At 40.5% G+C, this 21,899-nt stretch overlaps 1 protein-coding gene across 2 annotated transcripts; it reads left to right on the forward strand.

The window, feature by feature from the left end:
* Positions 1 to 723: 723 nt before the first annotated feature.
* On the forward strand, positions 724 to 20,487 carry METTL11B (methyltransferase like 11B). Of its 2 annotated transcripts, none has more exons than XM_032318951.1 (4): positions 724 to 950; positions 12,702 to 12,877; positions 18,339 to 18,588; positions 19,355 to 20,487. In XM_032318951.1, exons 1-4 carry the CDS (start codon positions 797 to 799, stop codon positions 19,624 to 19,626), a joined length of 852 nt encoding a protein of 283 aa, XP_032174842.1. In that variant the 5' UTR covers positions 724 to 796; the 3' UTR covers positions 19,627 to 20,487. The 2 variants fall into 2 exon arrangements, with proteins under 2 accessions (XP_032174842.1, XP_032174843.1); XM_032318952.1 differs by having other exon boundaries at positions 19,403 to 20,487.
* The last annotated feature ends 1,412 nt before the right edge of the window (positions 20,488 to 21,899 follow it).

Genomic DNA, 21,899 nt, shown 5'->3' on the forward strand with positions numbered 1-21,899 from the left:
GGAAGAGTGGAGAATGGACCCAGAGGGACGATCAGAAGTAGAAACCAACTGAGTACTTATGAGGAAAATCATCTCCATGATACAGAGAGAAGAAGGAACAGGCGTACACGATGAGGCGCTGTTTAGAGCAAGCTAGATGGAGTGTTTGGTTTGCTGGCAGAGATGGGTATTTAATATCAAAACAGGTTTTCATGTAATTGTATCCCTTGAAAAATCCTAAAATAGGAAATGCATATCCACCTCTATGAAAAGATTTGGGCGAGATTGCCCTGATGGGAGGAGCCTGGTTGGCTAGGATGACTTTGAAGGGTCCTTGTAACTTGAGGATTCTGTGTTCCAAGACAAGTGATGGAAATCAGGAAACAGAATCTCCTGCAAAATATTTCCTATGCTTTGAAATGGAAATTAGGCTGTTCCAATTTAGGAATCAAATTAAAGCAAATAGTCAGGGTGTTAGCGGGTTGTGCTCCTCCCGGTTTGAAGTGGCAAGTAAAGAGGGAAGGTTGCTTTTTCCTGGATGAAGCAGGATCTCACTCAGCCTGTTTTCATCTTTACTTAGCACCTGCTGGCTTGAAGCGGTGTCGCCCAAGTCATTAGACGGGGGATGTGCCAGGAGCTTGACCTTCCGAGTCTGCTGCCCCTCCCCCACGCCCCCATGACAGCCTCTCCTGATATAGATGGACAGGGGCTGGTTTAAAATGACAGTCTCAAGTTCGTGTCGGAAGAGAAGGCTAATTCAAAGAAACAGCCAGGCAAGTTCCCTTTCTCTGTAGGAATAATTATCAGCCCCCTCTCCATGGCCCACCTGGGAGCCCATTTTGCCTTTAGATCCCGCTGGCAGAAGACCGACGATGAACTCTGTCGACATAGCATGTCCTTTATCCTTCACAAAGCCATTCGCAGTGACTTCTTTCAGAGCTATCTCTACCTGCTGGAAAAAATTCCCCTGGGTAAGTGAGTCAGAGCTACTAGATAAGGGACAAGAAAGGGGGACTTTGTGAGGTCCTGAGACCTCAGCAAGAGAAGTTAGAACAAGGACACTTTTTATGTAAAAAGAACCTGCAACAGATGTCAGGGGGCTTAAATGTTTTCATGGCATTCTTTCTTGCAACGTGCAAAGATCAGGTGCTGCCTGGAAAGTTGGGTCTCTATTTTGCGATACCCTTGCCCTGTCAAGAACTGTGATTTTCTTCCCTGGGTGTCGGTTTGCCAGACTACCAGGCTTACAGAAATCCATTTCCTGAGTTTTGAAGAACTTTTAAAATATTTGCCACAATTGAGAGGGGGGCAAATTAGGTAACAAAGATGAGAGTATTAACATGGTAATATGTCAGCTAAGAGATAAAAAGAAAGACTAAACGGTAATAGATCGAGGTGTCCTTGTTCTGTGTGTGTGTGTGTGTGTGTGTGTGTGTGTGTGTACATGAGCCCACACTCCACATGATCCTTTCTGGCTTTCCTGAGTCACAGGAATAGAGAACCAAAAAGGAGCAGGTTTTAGTCTGGTCTTTGAATATTAACAAAAAACCTGGGGCAGTGGTCTGTCTCCCTTTTTCCTATTTCCTCCCGTTTTCAGGGAATTGGACAATAGGGCAATAAAAAGCTTATCAGGTTTGCTCCACTACTTTTCTTAGCCTCTGTGAATGGGGTTATTTCAAGGAACCCTTAACTGTGCCGAAGAGGAAATAACTTGTGATTAAAGAGTGAAGTGTCCCCCCTTTGATTTATATTTTCTCCCAACGAAAGCAGGACCAGTATGTATCCGCCCCAGTCTGTTTTCTTAACGCTGTCTGAAAGCCCCTTTGTGCACTTGATGTGGCCAGGGTTTCCAGACATGGTAGGAGCTACGTAATTCTTTGTACTGCGTTCAAGAAACTAGTTGTTAGCAGCCTACCAACTTTTCTTTTTATAAATCCATTTATGAAGGGATCTTTAATTCTAGACCTACAGATGCTTTCATCTTACGCAATGCCTCCTAAGAATTTCCTTATTTATGATTCTGTTTGGTCCTCACAGCTACACCGTGGGACGGATGGGATAATATGATCACTTTTCTCTTCCCACCTTTGCAACCTTGCCCCCCGTCTTATTTTTTCAAATGGGGAATAGAAAATTCAGAGATGATGAAATCTAACCGACACAGATCTCATTCAGATAGCAAAGCAAGAAACTAAGACATGGGCTCTTTCCTGTAGGTCACACGGCCCATGAGTAATTCTTTAAGGATGAGTCATGCGTCTCATTTGTATCCAAATGGAAAAACTAGAGCAGTCCCTTTGGAAGGTGAGGCTGTCCTGGTTGTTCCACACACCGTCAGAGCGCTGCTTTTCCAGAGACACTTTTGAAAGCCTGTGTGTGCCACATCTCAGTAACATCTTAGTGGCTGAGCTGCCGTAGACTGGGAAGAGCTATCACTTAAAATTACTAAGATACTCACCAAGGGGCAGACGGCTGCCAAATGTTAAAGATAATTATGAGAGAGATTTACCCCTCTGAACGTAGCTGAAGATGAGTTAAGAAGGAAGAATAAAACAGTATCTTCTGAAAATCAGTTGAAAATTAATTCGGGAAAAGGAGAGTATGATTTACGTTTGGTCTCAATCCCTTTTTTAATTAGTAGAGTCATTCTGATTATACCGATTTTTCTCCTCTGTGAGTGTGCTGATGGTTTATGAGTGATTTTCAGTCTTTACCAAAAATATTAATAAGAACAAAGTTTTGACAGCATCTGCTATAGAAGCCCAGTGTGAAATAGGAAAAAGTGCAAATTTTCTGCTTTAGGGTTGGGGACTGGATGTGTGCCCTGCTTTGTCCTCTTAGCCTCACGAATGGCTCCTGAGGCACTTTGATATCTCCCATCAGTTCCCATTAACACTCTTTGAAAACCTTAGTGCATTTCTAAGCCAAAGACAAATCTGTCTCACTTAGTCAGTTTTCCAAGAACAGGTACTGCTTATTTTCTCTGACTGGGGTGATTCAGCCCAGGCATTCGTTTCCCTTGAGAGTAACCGAGGTGGCCCCATCCACGGTGTCTCTTTGATTTTAGCAGTTGGGAGCTATTTTAGTCTGTATGCACTACGCTATCCTGCAGTAACAAACTAACCCTAAAATCTCAATGGCCAAACATAAAAGTTTACGTTTTGCTGTATCGTTTCAACAAGTATTATGGGGGTGGAGGCTGTGTTCCACATAGGCTCTCGGGGATCTAGGATGACAGAGGCTCCACCGCTGAGAACACTGCTAGTCACTATGTTAAGAGAAGCTAGGAGCTGAAGTTTTCCCTAATAGCCCATAAATATTTTGTCCCAGAAGGACATACATTACATCTACTTAGAGACCATTGCCCGGAACCAGTTGCGCGGCCCTGTCTAACTACAGGGATGTTGAGCAACACGCATACTGTACGCATGTGTGGTCTCTGGTAAGTGCTTCTGCCAGGGGGAAACACTGGTTTCTAGAGATAGAAACACCAGACACTTCTGCTTTCTGATGAGTTCAATTTAGTGTCAGAGACTTTAATGGAACTCTGTCATTGTGCAAAGAGCTCTTCAGTGTCCTGGAGAAGATTCAAACAATTAGACGCAGTATCTGTTCTTCAGAATTTTATAAACTGGTAATGAAGGCAAATCAACAAATAATTTTTTATTAATCCTTAAAAGGTTTAAATTAAGGTTACAAGAAAGGCAAGCTGTCAGCCCTATGAATACTTGGCTTTTTTTTTTTTTTTGCAGTGTTTTCTTCTCACGACAGATGTGAAAGCACCTCCAGGAGACTCTAAGCTAATTTCAAGGGGCAGAAAGGAACCAGCACGTGTGTCTCGCCTGCTAGTATGACTTTCATCCAATCACAAGTCTTCCCCAGACCTGTGATTATCTTACTTAACCCTTGGTTTTCTCCCCTAGGTGATTATAACGTCTATTTATGGGACGCATGTACCTACCTATGTTAGTTCTCTGATGGGACTCTAGTTCCCATGACTCATTCATCTTGTCCTCTTCTCTATCTACAGAATTTTACATTTACCGTGGTTCCTGGCACATAGAAAGAACTCCGTATCTGTTCACAGCAGATCATGTGGCCTCCTAGTAATAATTAATTTCAGGTCACTAAAGTCTTGAGTTCAAATTCTGACACTGCTCCTGATAGAGAAAGTCACCTCTGGAAGTTGCTAAAGTCTTTGAGTATCAATTTCCTCAGGGCAGTTGGAAGCATTAAAAGCAATTGCACTTAGTAAATAGCCAATACTCAGTAAGGATTAGTTTTCCTTTTCTTCCTTGGAGCCAGGCCTCTTCTAATGTTACCAGATGGTCTTCCCTAGCACAGGCATTACCAAAGACAATAAGCTCAGCGCACTTGTTTGGGACTTTTCAGGCAGCAGTCAGGCAGCAGGGGATAGTGAGCTTTTTAGTTTGAAAAGAAAACTCAGCCAGTAGATGCGCTCTCTCCTCAGCTCCGCTCACGTGTCTTGGAATTGGCTTCCCCTCCTTTGGTGGTTTCAAAACTTCGTAGAAATGAAAGTAAAGCCCTTCTTTTAAACGGTTAGGGAAAGGCTACTGTAGGGCCTGCCGAGAGAGTTTGTTGTTTGGGGTAACTGTGGGAAGGACGGTGGTTAACCAGACTCTCTGATTGCTTCTCTCCTGCCTTCCTCCTTCCAGCTGCCTGCGTTAGGTGGCCGGTCCCACAAGCACACTGTGAGGGACATTCAGTCATGGGGGCATTTGCTGGAATATCCTTGGCCAGATTCAGAATTTTGTGGAGAAGCAAGAGCATGCGTGATGCAAATCCCCTGTAACGGCTTGGCTGTGGTGTCAAACACAACACGGTGCAGGAGGAAACGGGAGTAAGCTGGCTGCTGCTCTCAGTGCTTTGCACGTTCCTAAGTCAGTGACTCCTGACGGCGCGCCTGTTAGGTGGTACTGTTCTTTTGGTGCCTTATGTCTGTGGGGCCCATGTGCGGTGGAGTTAAGGGACCTATCCAAGGTCACATGGCTGTGGGTGAGGAAGCAGGGTTAGAACCCGGGCCGTCTGACTCCAGAGTCGGCCTTTTTTTGAGGTTCAGAATCATGTTGCCTCCCAGTGAAAAGAGCAACTTGAGTTCTGTAGGCAGCGATGGAAGTTTTACTGTGTTTATTTGTTGACAGGAACATTAGGTTTGTACCGAGATAATCAACAAGAGAGGCAGGCCAGTGAGTAGGTTCATGTAACCTAGTTATACCAGCACAAGTACACTTGGTGTCTTGGGGTGAGTGATTTGTCCGAAGGTAGTTGTTGGCGACCAAATAGGAAATAACAACTGTATACATCTCCAGTTGGTGAAGCAGTGCTCACGGGGCTTATTAAGGCCCAGCAGAGATGTTTCTACAGGTTAGCCCCCTCAAGGATCCTTCTAGCGCTCCCCACAGTGTACTTCCGAGTACATAGAAGTCAGTGACCATTTGTTGATCACACATGGAGAGAGAGTCTATTACTCCTGCGCGTTGTTAAAGGCTTCGTCTAACTTCACGTTTGGAACAGAGTTCCACAGTTTAGCAGAATACGGATGAGGTAGGACATGGCTATGACGCGTCATCTCCAAGTGATATTAAATTACTAAATCTTTCTGAGTCTCTCATCACTCATGGGCAAAATGATGACTCTATCCCCAGTTTCGTGTTATCATAATGAGGATTAAAATAGATAATATGAAGAGTATATATCTATAAAATAGATAATATGAAAGTGCTTAGTATAAGGCCGGGTGCCTAAGAGGTACCCACCAATTTTTAGTACCTCCCCCTTCCCTTACCTCTTTCGACAGGAATCGGTCTCTAAGGAGGAAATTGCAACAATGGTCACCTGTTTGGCACCACAGTTAAAGGCCAGAGTTAACAAATAAAAACACTTCCCATAAGACACGTGGGACTGCCAAACAAAACTCAGCATATAACTATTGGTATTTTTCAAATTGATTTTACTCCTGTGGAGGCATGGCTGCACAACTCACTGAACAGTGATAGGTTTTCAAACGTTTGCTGTTACCTTTGCAATGCAGACGCTGCAAGATTATTTGCTTTAAAGAAATGGAGAACCAGGGGCGCCTGGGTGGCTCAGTGGGTTAAGGCCTCTGCTTTCGGCTCAGGTCATGGTCCCAGGGTCTTGGGATCAAGCCCCACATCACATCGGGCTCTCTGCTCAGTGGGGAACCTGCTTCCCCCGCTCTCTCTGCTGGCCTCTCTGCCTACTTGTGGTCTCTCTCTGTCAAATAAATAAATAAAATCTTAAAAAAAAAAAAAAAAAGAAATGGAGAGCCAGATGCCTTGTTTTATTTAGCAGACTTTTAGATGCACACATGGCATGAGAGGGATGAGATACGGGTTTTGGATTTAAATAGACCTGGGTTTATTTATTTTTAAAAAATATTTATTTATTTGACAGACAGACAGCGAGAGAGGGAACACAAGCAGGGGCTGGGACAGGGAGAAGCAGGCTTCCTGCCGAGCAGGGAGCCTGATGCGGGGCTCGATCCCAGGGCCCTGGGACCATGACTTGAGCTGAAGGCAGACACCCAATGACTGAGTTCCCCAGGTGCCCCTCAACCTGGGTTTAAATTCTGGTTGTGTTCTCAGTAGCTACTCAGTCTTGGGTAATTTAGCTCTTGTTGTCTTGCGCTCTTCCGTAAGTGACAGCATCTATCTTACCTGTTCTGTTAGGTTTGAATGCTAAGCATAGGTAGTGCATACGTCCGTGTTTGGTCAGTGGCTGTTACTACATTTCATTATGTGGATTTGACTAATTAGGAGGATAGATAGAAACTACACGAAAAGTGTAACTTGTGTCACTTATGTCAGCTTTTCCCTCTAGCCACTCTCTCCTTTGTTGAACCTGCATGCTATTCCAAGAACAGAAAGTGAACCATATTCATTTAGTCAGTGGATATTCAAAAGAGGCCTGCTATGTGTTAAGCATAATGGTAAGTGCTGAGGTTGCAAACACAAGTGAGAGACAGCCTTAGCCTGAAGAATTCAATGTGGGCGAGAGATCCACACAGAGTGTTTTTGCGGAAAGTGGAAACAGAGTGCTAGAGACCGCCATAGGCTACGAGGTGCACAGGACACATGGCGACTGCTGAATCAGGTCTGATGGTTCCAGTGCACCTCTCACCGTGAGGAGTCTCCCCCCTCTATCTTAGCCAGACATGTAGACTTCTAAAGTTTGATAGTAGGTGAGGTAGAACACTCAAGAAAGAGAGTCGGGAAGATGTTCAGCCAAGTGGGTAAAGAATATGGCGTAGGGTTGCAGGTCCTTGCCGAAGCGGGGAAAGTGTGTTGTCCCTCCTGCCCTCCCTTTGGTCACCTCATTTGTGATCAAGCCTGGAAAGAATTAGGAACCACTGAACTAGCCCTCAGCTGAAAAAGAAGAAGCACTCGAAAACTTTTAGGGTAGGTAGCGCATTATTTTAGAGATCGAAACCACCAGATACTTAAAGCATCCAAGGACTAAATCAAACCTAGAGGGCCCCTCAGGGCAATTCCAAGACTTGATAATCACAAGTATTCTAGTATTCTGAGACACCAGACCTTGTTTGTCTTTCCTGTTTAACTTCTGTCACTTAGCATAATGCCCTCAGGGTCCATCTATGTTGTCATAAATGACAGGATTTCCTTCCTTTTTTTGTGGTTGAATAATATTCCATGGTACCTAGATACTTCCTCCCTCCCTGCCTGCCTTCCCGCCTGCCTTCCTGCCTGCCTTCCCTCTTTCCTTCTTTCCATTTTTACCATTAATTCTTTAATGGCTAAATTGGGACGTTCTCATCTGTAAATCTCTTTTATGGAAGGTCTTACCATTCATAAAACCATCTCCTATTGGGATTTTTTCCCCCGTTTATAAACAAAAGGTTAACACGATCCATTATCCTATCTCAAATCATTTCAAACTAAATCTCTCAACTTAACCTACCTATTCTCCCAGATCAATTTTTAGTTGACAAACAGTTTTAACATCTGGAACAAAGTCTAAAAAAAAACTATAACCAACCGTTTAGAAAAACAAAAAGGAAGAAGAAGGAAAGAGAAGACAAGAAGATACTCAGCAGATATAAGCGCTTAGCTATTAACAAAATTTTCCTTAGGGAGTTCGCAAGATCTGAATTCTTCTTCAGGAAAAATTAACATGTATTCTACTTTCCTTTTTGTAACTAGTGAATCATTGCAAGGGTCTTGGGAGTTCAGCCCATAATGTAGGTCAGGAAATAAGTACCATATTATATCAAGAACGAATAGAACTATATCAAGAACTCTGTCTTAGACTACTCCAAATTTCACAGAGACATTGCGGTCCTACAAGAATGAGCTGCTAGTGTATTCCTTTACTAAAAAGGCACAAACTGATGATTGATTACCTTATCTGAGTCAAATTGCACTGTTGTGGGAGCTACCAAGAGAGCGGAACCTGGGGCTGGCCATGACACCTCATATATCGTTTTAGTGAAATGCTCCTGTCAATTAGGTGAAAATGAGAACTGAAGCCCATAACCGTAAAAACCTACCTATTGAGTCTGACCCCTGCTGGGCTTGGCATTCACTTGGGGTCTAAATGTTGCTGGCATAATGGACCATTCACATTTCCAGATTAAGGGTTTTAATAGACTTCACCAACTAGTTGACTTAAGCAGGTGATGATGAGTATGGCTGGATCAATGAGAGTGCTGGGCTCTAGCTTGCTTGTGGTCCCAGGCAGCATGCAACTTGGGGAAGAGTCTATGAGCTGTGATTTCCTAGACTGGTTTTCTGAGATACACAGAAGAATTTGGAGCCCTCATGGTATTGGGATGGCTAGGCTTGATTTTTGTCATCCCTGTAGAACTTATTGAGCCACATATTTATTGTTAATATGTGTATAAAATGGCAAAAAGCATCTACATATTTAATTCTTTTAAAAGATTTGTATTTTAAAAAATCTGTAACAGTTAATATATATGGAACTACAGCATATAATATTGTTAGTCTCTAGAAAGTGTGCATTGGACCCAACTCTTCTATCCCTTTCAGCAAACTCATGACCATTCAAAGGTCCAAAAATTGGCTCCAACATCTTTGAGTTAGAAAATACCAGTGTAACTCCATAGATGGAATATATTATAATGAAACATTATAATTGGTGTTTGTTGGATTTTCAACTTTTAGAATCAAAATTTGGGACTATCTATTTGTTATTCAGTCAAGAACCAAGCAGTGCCTTAGTCCAATTTCACAACCTCGGTGCTACTTGTATAAAAATGATTCCAGTTAAGGTTAAATAGATTCTCATATACTCTTTTTACTGAAAATTATGTTTTTTTATTTGCTTTATATCATAACATTTTTGTACTGTTATATATTTTGTTTGGAGTTTTCACCTATCTTTTATTTGAGATGGTTGAGATACAAAAATATGTCTTCTTTAGAATATAACTAATGTTTCTTTGATTCTTTTTTTCTCTTTTGCCCAGAATCCAATTCATTCTACTTCTGGATGAACTTATGTTTCTGTAGCCTATATTTTCTGTTGTAATAAAGACTGATTTCTCTCCAGATTTGATAAGTATCTATCATTTTGGGATTTCTTTTCATTGGATTGCTGGGTTAATTTCATTGTCTTTTGACACATACCTTGTCTTGATTTTCATCTTGATTGGGCTGGAATATAGCTTCAAGAAATTCTGAAGAATGGATCCGTGGTAGGTAAATATTCTTCCACATTTGAATGGGTATTAAGTTTTAGGTTCAAAATAATTCTCTTTCAGAATATTGATGGCATTCCTTCTTTATTTTCTAGTATTTATTTTTTTCTTAAAGATTTTATTATTTTTTTTAAAAGATTTTATTTATTTATTTATTTAAGAGAGAGACAGTGAGAGAGAACATGAGTGAGGAGAAAGTCAGAGGGAGAAGCAGACTCCCCATGGAGCCGAGAGCCCGATATGGGACTTGATCCTGGGACTCCAGGATCATGACCCGAGCCGAAGGCAGTCGTCCAACCAACTGAGCCACCCAGGCGCCTAAAGATTTTATTTTTAAGGAATCTCTACACCTAATATGCTGCTCAAGCTCACAAGCCCCAGATCAAGAGTCACATGCTCTACTGACTGAGCCAGCCAGGTGACCCTATTTTCTGGTCTCAGCTCTTCTTTCTCTCTCTCTCTATTTCTGCTTTCTTTCTTTCTTTCTTATTATGTTCAGCTAGCCACTGTTTAGTACATGATTAGTTTTTGATGAGTGTTCAATGATTCATTTAGCTGCATATAATTCCCAGTGCTCTGATGAGACCTATGTTGTAAGCTTGATTCTACTCCTTTGAATATAGTTGCCAGATAAAATATAAAACTCCAGATATATTTGAATTTTCAATGAATAATTTTTTGTGTAAGTATGCCCTGTGCAGTATACAATATTTCAAGTATACATATACTAAGAAATTTTTATTGTTGATATAAAATTCAAAACTAATTGCTTGTCTCATATTTTATTTGCTGAATCTGGCAACCCTCCTTGAAGGTCAACCACCTTTTCCCTTCTAAACAACTTTAGGATCTTCTATTTCTAGGATTATTACTCTTTGTGTTTTGAAATTTCCTAAGGATTTGTGTAAATTAAATACATGTTGCTCAGTATTTGTTGGACCCTACAATCACTTTCAGCTCTGGGAAATTTTCCTCTATTATTTCTTTAATAATTTTCTTCCTTCCATTTCGAAGTTATTGAGAATTCTAATTGGCTTGATGTTTGGGTCTCCTGAATTAAGTCTTTATAGCTCTAATCTATTTACCTTAGTTTTTCATGTCTGTCTTTTTATTTATGTTCTGGCAAATTTATTCAATGCTCTATTCCAAAGTTTTTGGTAATCAAAACTTTAATTTCTAAGAATTCTTTGTTATTCTTTGAATTATCACTTTCTTGGCATCTTATTTTTGGTTTGTGGATGCACCAGTTCTCATATCTCACCAAGATTATATTTTTTTTCTGTTTAGTTTTGGTTTAAATTCTCATCTACTTCCTGAATTATTTCTATTTTCTTTTGGGTCATTTCTAATGGCTTATCTCTATCTTTTTCTTTCAGACTGTTGTTTTACCCTCATGTGTTTGGAAATCATTTTTTATCCATAGTTAGGGATAAGGCCAGTTTCAATGATTCTAGGTAATGGAGAAGGTTTCCTCTGTTAAATATGTCTCCCCTGAAAAGAAAGGATGACAAGAGCTATACATGTATAGGCAGATCTTATCTATCTATCTATCTATCTATCTATTTATTTGACAGAGAGAGAGAGATCACAAGTAGGCAGAAAGGTAGGCAGAGAGAGAGGAAGGGAAGCACGTTCCCCGCTGAGCAGAGAGCCCGATGTGGGGCTCGATCCCAAGACCCTGGAATACGACCCGAGCTGAAGGCAGAGGCCCTAACCCACTGAGCCACCCAGGTGTCCCCATGTATAGGAAGATCTTACCAGACTCTGATCTGTGTGAGCAGATGAGATGCTTGGGTTCATCTATATGCTATAATGAGTCATTTTTCAGGATCCCAACACTAACTGCTTTAGGTTTCCTTGGGTAATTAATTGAATTAAAAAATTTTTTAAAGAAGACACTCCCTCACCCAGGGTTATAGCTGTGCTGCTAGTTGCTTTTGGGAGGGTGTGTTTGTCCTCTCACTGGTTGGCTTGCAGAGAGATTTTTGACTAACTCTTATTTCCTTTTGTATCTATACAAGACTGAACAATTTTTTAGCTTTGTTCCATCTGCTTTTTGTCTTTCAAACATTTGTTGAAATCATGATTCCACCATGGCACTCCTCTCATTTTCTTCACTGTTATGTGTTGAGTTTATTAAAAAAATTGGGAGGAATATGGGGAAAGGCAAGATAAATGCATGTATTCAGCCTACAGACTTGAATCAGAATTTCCTTCCTTTCCTCCACTCTCTATAATTTCCTCCTGAATGTCCCCTAATGAGAATATTTTATATCTAAAGAGGTGCACTTTTGTCTACAAAAAAAAAACACGTACATCCGGATTTACTCTTCAGAAATGGGAGTACGTATTTTTTCTAAAAATAAATGTCTTAAAATAATACCTTGTATGGTTTCTTAAATAATTAAGTGGCACAGTATATGTGAATGTGCCTAATATACTACCTGGTACAGAATAGTTGCTCAACAAATCTTTTTATCCTTTTTTATTACTTTATTTTCAGAAGAAAGAGCTCAAGCACATCTTCTGTAATGTTGGTACAAAGAAACAGTTCAGTATGAGTTGCTCTAAAAAGTGGTGAAAAAAATAGCTACCCTGAATGTACCTTGTGATTAGAAGTAAAGGTTAATGATTAAGTTCTCATAAAACATTTGGAGCTCAAAGATAAAACTCACTATGGAACTTGTGACCGTCTTCATTCTATTATGTTAAATGCTGTTAAACTTCTAGAAAATACAGTAATAAACTAAAGTTCCATTAAACTATAGAGTTAGTAAGTCACAAAAATGCCACTATGCATGAGATACCTGAAGATCAGAGAGGTTAAGAAGTTTTGCTAAGGTAACATATTAAGCCTCTGAACCAGAACTCAAACTTAGGTCTTCTTACTATGATGCCTTTCCTCCACGGCACAAATTCACAGGCTTCTAAGAGACAATTCAATGTATATTAAGAATGAACTTGTTCTGTCATATAAATATTAATAATATTTCATTTGCAGTGAAATTGTATGCTTTAACAAGTCAAATCATCAATGGTGAGATGCAGTTCTATGCCAGAGCTAAACTTTTCTACCAAGAAGTACCTGCTACAGAAGAGGGTATGATGGGAAATTTCATTGAACTGTCCAACCCAGATATCCAGGCTTCTCGGGAATTTCTTAGGAAATTTGTTGGGGTGAGTTATCCAACTGCTGCTTGATTAGGAAGCAAAGTCTTTGCAAACATTGCACTCACATGCTTCTGTGTTGTCATTTAAGTCATATTGAAGCCATATAGCTCAGCCAAGAGTTTAGCCTGAAAGTCTGCATTAAAATGTTGAGAGGGATGGGTTGCATCAAACCACTGGTTCATCCCACTTGGCATTTCATCATCCTAGTACCAGCTAATCTCTCGTGCTTCAGGGTAAGGTGAACCAGCAGTGCTAATGTTATAATTTGGGGATTAGGAAGACATCTCTTTTTGGACTCTCACAGATGAAATATTTGACACCAAAATGATTGATGAGAAGGCCATTTGGGATCTTGGGGCCATTTATTGATTTCCTGTAATACAAATTCAATATAGTAAAGAAATGCATGCTTATGCTTGGTTTTAAAATGATAAGAACAGTAGAATCTCCTTATATTATTTAATACATAGTGCAGACTTTGCCTTGAAAGAATGTGATCTCTCTGTAGCTCTGGTCTTGGGTGAAACTCTTTCCTTACTCCCCCACCCCATAGGGACAGACTGTATAGTGTGGTGGCCAAAAACTTGGGCTTCAGAGTCATTAGGTTCTTCTATTTAGTGTATAAGCAACCTTGGAATTGTTTCTTAAGTGCTATAAGTCTCAGTTTTTTCACCTGTGACTAGGGCATAACCCTAGAATCTTCCTCATAGGATAATGTGAATATTAAATGAGATAATATGTATCAAGTGCTTGCTTTGTTGCACATAATTACCATTCAATAAATCTAGTTTATTTCTACTACTACTACTACTACTACTAGGCTTTCATAAAATATATTCATTACAGTTTAAAGAACTTCATCCAGTTGTTTGAATAACTTAGGAGCTGCGGACACAATAAAGCTGCTATTGGTCCTGCTGAAGCCATAAAGTCCTAACTGGCAAACAAATTTCATCCCGATCATTTTGAAGTCATCTGTTGGAAATTTGGAGCCCATTTTATTCTGATAAAAGCACTGGGTGTTACATGAGACTGATGAATCACAGGCCTGTGCCTCTGAAACCAATAATACATTATATATTAATTAATTAAGTTTAAATTTAAAAAAGGAACATTATAAGTAAACATCATAAGTAATAATTTATAATAAATTTATTATAAATAAACATTATAAATAAGTATTTGGGTTAGGTTGCCAAGCTCCTTAGAAGCACAATATCCCGAGTGTTGAAGTGAGGTTCACCTCACATCCATCCTCCTTGGAGCCCCACGTGCCTGAGCAGAGAGAGTTGGATCAGGACGGAGCAGCCACCGGGGCCCCTGTGTGAGCGTCAGCTGCCGCCATGAGGGCCGGGTCGGCTGGAGGTGACGGCTGTGGCTCTGTAGATGTCAGGGCAACCTGGAGTATTTCTCATCAGTGTTGCTGACTGATTTCTGGGAGTGGTTTTCTGAGACAGTTGCTCAGCTAAGCACTTTAGAGGTCTTGATTATGTTCCATAAGAATTCTAGGAGGTAAGTACTGTCATTATCCTTGTTTCTCCAGTTGTGGAAACTGAGGTTTGGACGTGTGAAGTAAGTTGTCATGGTGATGGAGCCGGTAAGAGACAGAGCCGGGACTGAAGCCCAACCAGGCCTTCTGACACCAAACTCTTTACTTTTAACCACAACATACTTTTTCCATTTGTCTCATGAAGCAGAAAAGTCCTTGCTGTGTGTGTATGTGTGTGTGTACCACAGACCTCAGTTCTCCTCCAGCCTGGCTGAAAGCAATCTCTCCTGCTTGCCTGGTGGCGAGGCCGACTTTGATCCCAGTGCGCCTGAGAAGCTTAGTTATTAATCCAGCTGTCTTGTCACTCCGAGTGGAATGCCAAGCTGACCACAGGGATGCTGGTCAGACAAAACCCATCCACATGCCCATGGCCCTGGGAAAGGAAACAGCCTTATGCTTGCATATTTATGTTGGAAAAAAAACAGCCTGCTCTTTTCAAACAAATATAAGGAGTCCTTCTCAGTAGACAAGGCTCGTTGTGAAACAGTGACCTCTAACTAACGGCAAACAGTCTTTTTAAAGAAATGATATTTTGGTGCTTTGACCTTAATAATCTGCTAAATTAGTATCCAGGTCAAGATGCAAGGCGCTAGGGAATACGAGTATCTGACATGATTTATCTCATGTCAACTGGGAAAAGGCAGAGTGTTTAATATAAAGTTTTGCCTTCCTTTCACCACTTAGTGACCCAGGACAGTGGGAAAGGTGTTTAAACTTGTTTCAAATATGTTTGCTTTAGCAAACAAACAAATGATACCAAGATGATGTCAATGGCATGGCTGATAACTTTCCTCGGTTTTATTTAGTCTTCTAGCGAGAAAGCAGCAGTTTATACAAAGTAACCAGTATTTGGTGGTTCTTTATCTTTTGACATCTTGCAGAGATTAGATGACTAAAAAACTCTGGGTCTCACTTGTTGTATTTCATGGTTTTTACATGGTGGCATTTAACACTTTCCTTTTAGTTTTAAACTCCACTGGATGAACTTAAAATGATGTTCTTCGAAGAAAAATATATAGGCAGAATCAAAACTAAAATGAAATTCGCAACAGCATTTTGCTATTTTATATGAATCCATACATAGGAAGACAGCGTTGTAAGTGACAATGAAAATAACAAAATGTGCTGTGATGATACACAACTAACGAATCACTGAACACTACATCAAAAACTAATGATGTACTATAGAGTGGCTCACTCAACATAATAAAAAATAAGCATAATATTAGATGTAATATTTATTCAAGGTCATTATATAATAAAAGCATTTTTCAATTAAAAAAAGGAAAATAGCAAAACGTCTTGTTTTGAAATCATACATTGTGTGTAGGTCTAGTCATATTCATGGAAAGACATGAGCTTTCAATAGGGGCAGCCATAGTGTCCAAGAGGCAGGAGATGTCCCTGAGATCTGTTTTTAAATACTCCTTCCTAGAGGAGTTGTGTGTGAAAGAGAGAGTGAAATTTGGTGCCAGGATCAGGGAGGCAGTGCCAGTACATGCAGAGTAGACAGCGAGAACCAAGCACTAGGGTAGGAGCGGGGGTACACAGAATTAGGGTGAAGGGACCTGAATGTATTTGTAAATAACCGTTGTTTCAAAAGTAACTATAGTCAAATATCACACATCTAAGTTGGAGAAAAATACAACTCCAAGGGTGAGAATTTTCAAGGGAATTCTATTTCAAACCTTTCACCTTTCTGAACCTCGGTTTCTTTGTCTAAAAAGGTAGGGAAATTAGACATGAATGCTTTAAAAACTCTAGGGTTTTGCTAAGATCCTTCAAGGTCTTATTGGGAGAATGATAGGGAGGGTGAGTGAGTGAGGCCCTACCTCCACTTAGCCAGAGGGGCTTTGTGTTTATGTGGTCCATTGAGATAAAGGAGGAAAGCTTTTATCATCTCAATTCCTCTGGCACAGGTCTCTGAGCCCTCTTTTTCATTCTGTGGTTTAATCCTAAGACTACTTGCTACGATAACCTGAGCAACATGATCCATAGAGACTTAAAGCCAAGTAACGGTAGGAAAAATTTGTAGTTATAATCTCTAATTGAGCATATAAATTTCTACTAACATCATTTTCAGTAGCTTAAATGAATTTCCCTATACTTTCCCCATCCTGTTTATGTAACAGATTTACTTAAAAGATGTTTTCATTATGGTGTTAACAGTACAAATCTTTAGCCTAAACCTTTTTTATTTTTCTGAGCTAGTTTACGTTATAATACCCGAAGGAGGGAGGTGACATAGTGTAAGTCGGAATGGCAAACCCATGGAACATGTACTGACACTTCCCCTTTCCATGCACAAGGCAGACATTACTAGACAATCACAGAACTCTTTCCTTCATTGAGTCTCATTGAAGCCTTATGATTTTGTTCAACACAGCATTAGACAGATACTACAGAGGGAATCAGGGCTGGTACTTGAGGTGACAAGGCTAAGGCAGAACTGGGTTTGGATTCAAGCAGTTCCGTGTTCAAGTCCTAATTCTGCCATTACTGTGTGGTATTAGAAATCTAAATTTCCTCAGCTTCAAACGTGGGAATAATCATGATTTTATGGAATTGTTTTGATTATTATAGTTATTACAGATGCAAAGAGCTTCTGTGTATGAGCACTTGATAAATCATGGTTATTATGATTCAATTTGAAAAGAAGCCACAACTGCTTCACTTTTTGTTCTTCATTGTGACTTTATTGATGTGAAGAAGGCCTCCTGGGTACACTGGAAAGGAGCATTTCTGCTGTTGCCTTCTGCTCAAACATCACCTCTTGATCCTTAGACAAATGTTTTTTTAAAAACCTTTAGTTGCTGTGAAAACAAGAGCAGTCTTTCTCAAGATTTTGATTGGCAACATAAGTATCTTATTGCTGTAATTTTTAACACAAAACATATTTAGCAGTCATCCCTCATGACAAGTAATCTAGACAAGATAATGCATAGACACTGAATAGTATACACTCATGTATATGAGTATAATAGTATATATTCATGTATATGTGTGTGTGTGTGTGTGTGTATATATGTATATACATATGACAAATATGTATCTATGTATGTGTATGTATAGGTATGTGTTACTTTGTAGAAGCAAGTTAGAGAAAGTTTCCATTGGCTGGCTTCCCCCTGCACCGCCTATCTATCCGTCATCTCCAGTTAATTTAGTGCACAGACATTATAAAAACAATTTTAGAGGGAATTTGTGCCCAGTAAATCAGGTAATTTCTCTTATAAAGACAGAAAACAATTTCTAGCATGAAAAGAGACGACAAGACTTTGCTGCAAACACCTTCTATCCATGTGATAGGGCTGTGTGCCACCGGGGCTAGGTTAGAAGTAAAATTCTGGCCTGAAAGTCTTTCTCACTGCTTTGCTCTTTCCTTTCCTTCCTTCCTTTTACTTTTCTTTTCTCTCATTTCCTTTCTCTTCTCTCACTTCTCCTCTCCTCTCTTTTTCCTCCCTCCCTCCCTTCCTTTTTCTTTATATAGCCATAAGCCACCCTGCAGGTCCATTTAGCTGTGGGCTTGACCAGGTTTGCAGTTAATACAATTCTACTTTTAAAGGGCTTTCAGTGGTTTGTTTCCTTGAGGAAATTACCAAGTTTTTAGACCTAAGATACTACTTTTTGACTTTGAAATTCTTTTGAAGATCTATATTTGGATAAAATAAAGAAAGTGAAAGCTAGCAAGGTTGGGTATTTTTTTGAAAAAGGGAACTGGGTATTCTAGAACTCAATCGTGGTAGTGGGTACATGCCCGTATACTTTGTTCAAACTCATTGAATGGTGTATTTAAAAGAATGCATTTTATTACGTGAAACTGACCAAAATAAAGTTAGTTTAAAGAGGTCATTGGAGTGTCCTAGACTCAGGGTCAGTGTTTGTATTTGAAGTATTCCATAAGGTACCTTTCTGCAGGGCCCCGGGCGAGCTGGGACAGACTGTGCCTTGGATTGCGGCTCTGGGATAGGAAGGGTCAGCAAGCATGTCTTGTTGCCGGTTTTCAACAGTGTGGAGCTGGTGGACATGATGGACTCGTTCCTCCTCGAAGCCCAGAACTATCTGCAGGTCAATGGGGACAAGGTAGAAAGTTACCACTGCCACAGCCTGCAGGAATTCACGCCCCCATTGGGCAGATACGATGTCATCTGGATTCAATGGGTCTCTGGTTAGTGCTGCACGGCCCAACATCTGCCTTTCTCCCCTTCCCAGATAGAGAAGACAACACCTGAGACTAATTGGAGGATGTGTGGAGGGGAAGCAAAGACCTAAAGGGAGATAGAGTTGTAGTCATGCTTAGAGCAGTTAACTAGACTTAGGCATTTTAGAAACCCCCAGAGCTCTGGTCCTCCCAATCTCTCCCCTAAGATGCTCTGCTACAAGCCTGAAAGTTCCCATATTCAGGGATGGAATGCCTTTATACCAACCTAACTCTAAGAAGAAAACCAAATACTTAAAAAACTTTAAAAAGTGAGGTCAAAAAAGTTTATCCCCATTTATTGGCAAAACTAGACTTTCTTAGATTTAAATTCTCAGGAAATGAGGTAGCAATGAATTCGAATTTGGTCTAAGTGAGTGTGAGTGTGTCTAGGAGACACAGAGGAGTGATGACAAAATTGGGTTGTCTGGGGACAATGGCACGGACTCAGGGGCTAGGCAATAGTTTATTTTGTGCTTGTGAGATAGACAGACCAGCTAGTTGAATTCCTATTTTATAGATGGGACACGGAGCCTCCTCAGAGAGGATACCCGTCCTCTTCCCTAAATTCTTAAGTCTCCTGCAACTAGACCAGTTCAGGCTCTTAAGTAATTCGTGAATGAATGAGCAAATGTTCTCCTTATTCTTAGCCTCGTGGTCTTTCCTACCTTCCTACTCTCCTCTCTCACACGCGCCACTTCATCCTGTTCCCCCATCTACTTGGCCTCACCTGTAGGGCACCTGACTGATAAAGACCTTCTTGCGTTTCTTTCCCGGTGCCGAGCTGGCCTGAAAGAAAATGGTGTCGTCATACTGAAGGACAACGTGGCTCGACAGGGCTGTCTCTTCGATCTCTCTGACAGCAGTGTGACTCGGGACATGGACATCCTCTGGAGCCTCATTAGGAAGAGTGGGCTGGTGGTGCTGGGCCAGGAGAAGCAGGACGGTTTTCCAGAGCAGTGCGTCCCGGTGTGGATGTTCGCGTTGCACAGTGATGGACATTCCTGACTGGCAGTGGAATGCAGGGCTGGGCTGCACAGGGCGCTTTGGGGCAGAGGCCCTCTCCTCCTAGTTCATGGGGTGGTGGAGAGAAGAGATGCAATGCATGTCTGGAAATGATGTAGTATGTAAAATTTTCCACTAATTTTATAAGGACATGCACACACCCAGTGGATTTTCTGGACGATGTATAGAGTAAAACATCAGGAAAATTGTTTTAAGAACTACTTGTATACACCCAAACTATACAAGTGAACACAAAAACAGAAAAGGGATCAATGTTAAATTCTAAACTGTCTTGGTCTGTGAAGATTTGCATTATGGAGTATCCCGGGAGGGTGGGTTCAAGTCTAGACCCCCTTTCTCTGCCCTCATGCTAGTTACAGTCTATTTCATTCCTCTTTAGGACTGCTACTTCTCTTAGACAAAAAAATCTCTATCTAATTAAGACAGCACCAGTCAAAATAGTCTATGAAAACAAATCCACTGCTTCATTTTTCTTTAGACTTTCTCTTCCCTGAGAAAGTATATGTGGCTTCACTTTCTATTTTGGTTCAATTTTACCACCCAATGATGTAATATGGATGTAATTTGATAACAGAGGTCTCCATTTCAGTGATGAGGAAGTGTCTCCTTTCAGGAGAAAATGTTGTTCATTGAAATTTCAGCTGTGAATGTATAAGTAAATATCTTCGATAATCCAATTTTAGCCATTGGCCTCCAGCACTGCTTGCTTTATTGCCGCCAATCCTGTTTCGTTCATTGCTAAGAATGTACATTGGAAAGAGAAGGGAAATGATAAACCATGAAAACTAAGCTAACTGGATTAATTTAAGGCATCGGTTTAGTTAAAAATAATCTAGAGGTGCCTAAGTGGCTCAGTTCTTTAAGCATCTAACTCTTGATTTCGGCTCAGGTCATGATTTCAGGGTATGTCCTGCATGGGGCTCCATGCCAGGTGCAGGATCTTCTCTCCCCCTCTCCCTCTGCCCCTCCCCACCTCAAAAAAAATCTAAAATCATTCAAACAAAAGATGCAATTTAATTTTTTTTAAAGATTCATTTATTTATTTGAAAGAGAGAGAATGAGAGAAAAAGCTTGGTGGTGGGGGGGAGGGTCAGAGGGAGAGTCAGTTTCCCCCTGAGCATGGAGCCCCATGTAAGACTCAATCCTGGGACTCCAGGATCATGACCTGAGCTGAAGGCACTTGCTTAACCAACGGAGCCACCCAGGCATTCCAACTTGTAATTTACTTTTTATTAGCAGAATGTTTAAATATAACTGATTTAAGGCACTCCAATATCTTCATGTTGAAAATATACATATTTGATATTGACATGTATTTGTATCTTGATATCTGTTGAGTTTTGTTTGAGATGCAAAATATCAGTTTAAGTAAAGAAGGTCTACTGCATGGATGCGCTATAACCATAAAAAAACATACTTGTAAGTCAGAACTCTAACTTAGGAGGAAAACAATCGTTATGAAACATTTACTACCTTGTTATAGGATTACCATGGTAGTTTTATTTATGTCCTGGAAAATTAAGTCACTTACTTTGCCTCTGGCACCTTCTACATGTTGTGTTACTCACCATGCTCTAGGGTAACATAACAGAATGAGAGTTGGAACCATTAGAGAACAAGCCAGAACTAAATCAAATGGCAAGCCATTGCTAAACAAATGAATATGGCAAAACATGGGCATTCATGATTTAATCCTCTGTGTCTTGGAGAAAATTAGCCAAATCATTTTTTAAGGCTTATTCTAGAAATTTTCTTTTATACTAGCACCCTTAATTCTCTTATCTCTTAACTTTCTGTTCTGCCAATATTTAAATGCTAGTTGACAAATTATCAATTTTTCTCTGCTCCCAGGTTCTTGAGCTGGAAGAAATAACATGGTTGTCCTAGAAATAGGTTCTTTAACTCAGATGAGTTTTGGAGATTGACCAACAGTCCCTTTGTGTTCCTAAGTCAAGTCACTTTCAATTCTCCTTGGACCGGTTTCAGATATTTTCTGCTTTATACAATTTCCCAACTCCGTATCCATTCTTTTTTTTTTTTAAAGATTTTATTTATTTATTTGACAGAGATCACAAGTAGTTGGAGAGGCAGGCATAGAGAGAGGAAGGAGGAAGCAGGCACCCTGCCGAGCAGAGAGCCCAATGCGTGGCTCGAACCCAGGACCCTGGGATCATGACCCGAGCCGAAGGCAGCGGCTCAACCCACCAAGCCATCCAGGTGCCCCCCGTATCCATTCTTTTATAAAAAAAAAACTT

Source organism: Mustela erminea, chromosome 17 (assembly GCF_009829155.1).
Source record: "Mustela erminea isolate mMusErm1 chromosome 17, mMusErm1.Pri, whole genome shotgun sequence".
NCBI classification, from domain to species: Eukaryota; Metazoa; Chordata; class Mammalia; order Carnivora; family Mustelidae; genus Mustela; species Mustela erminea.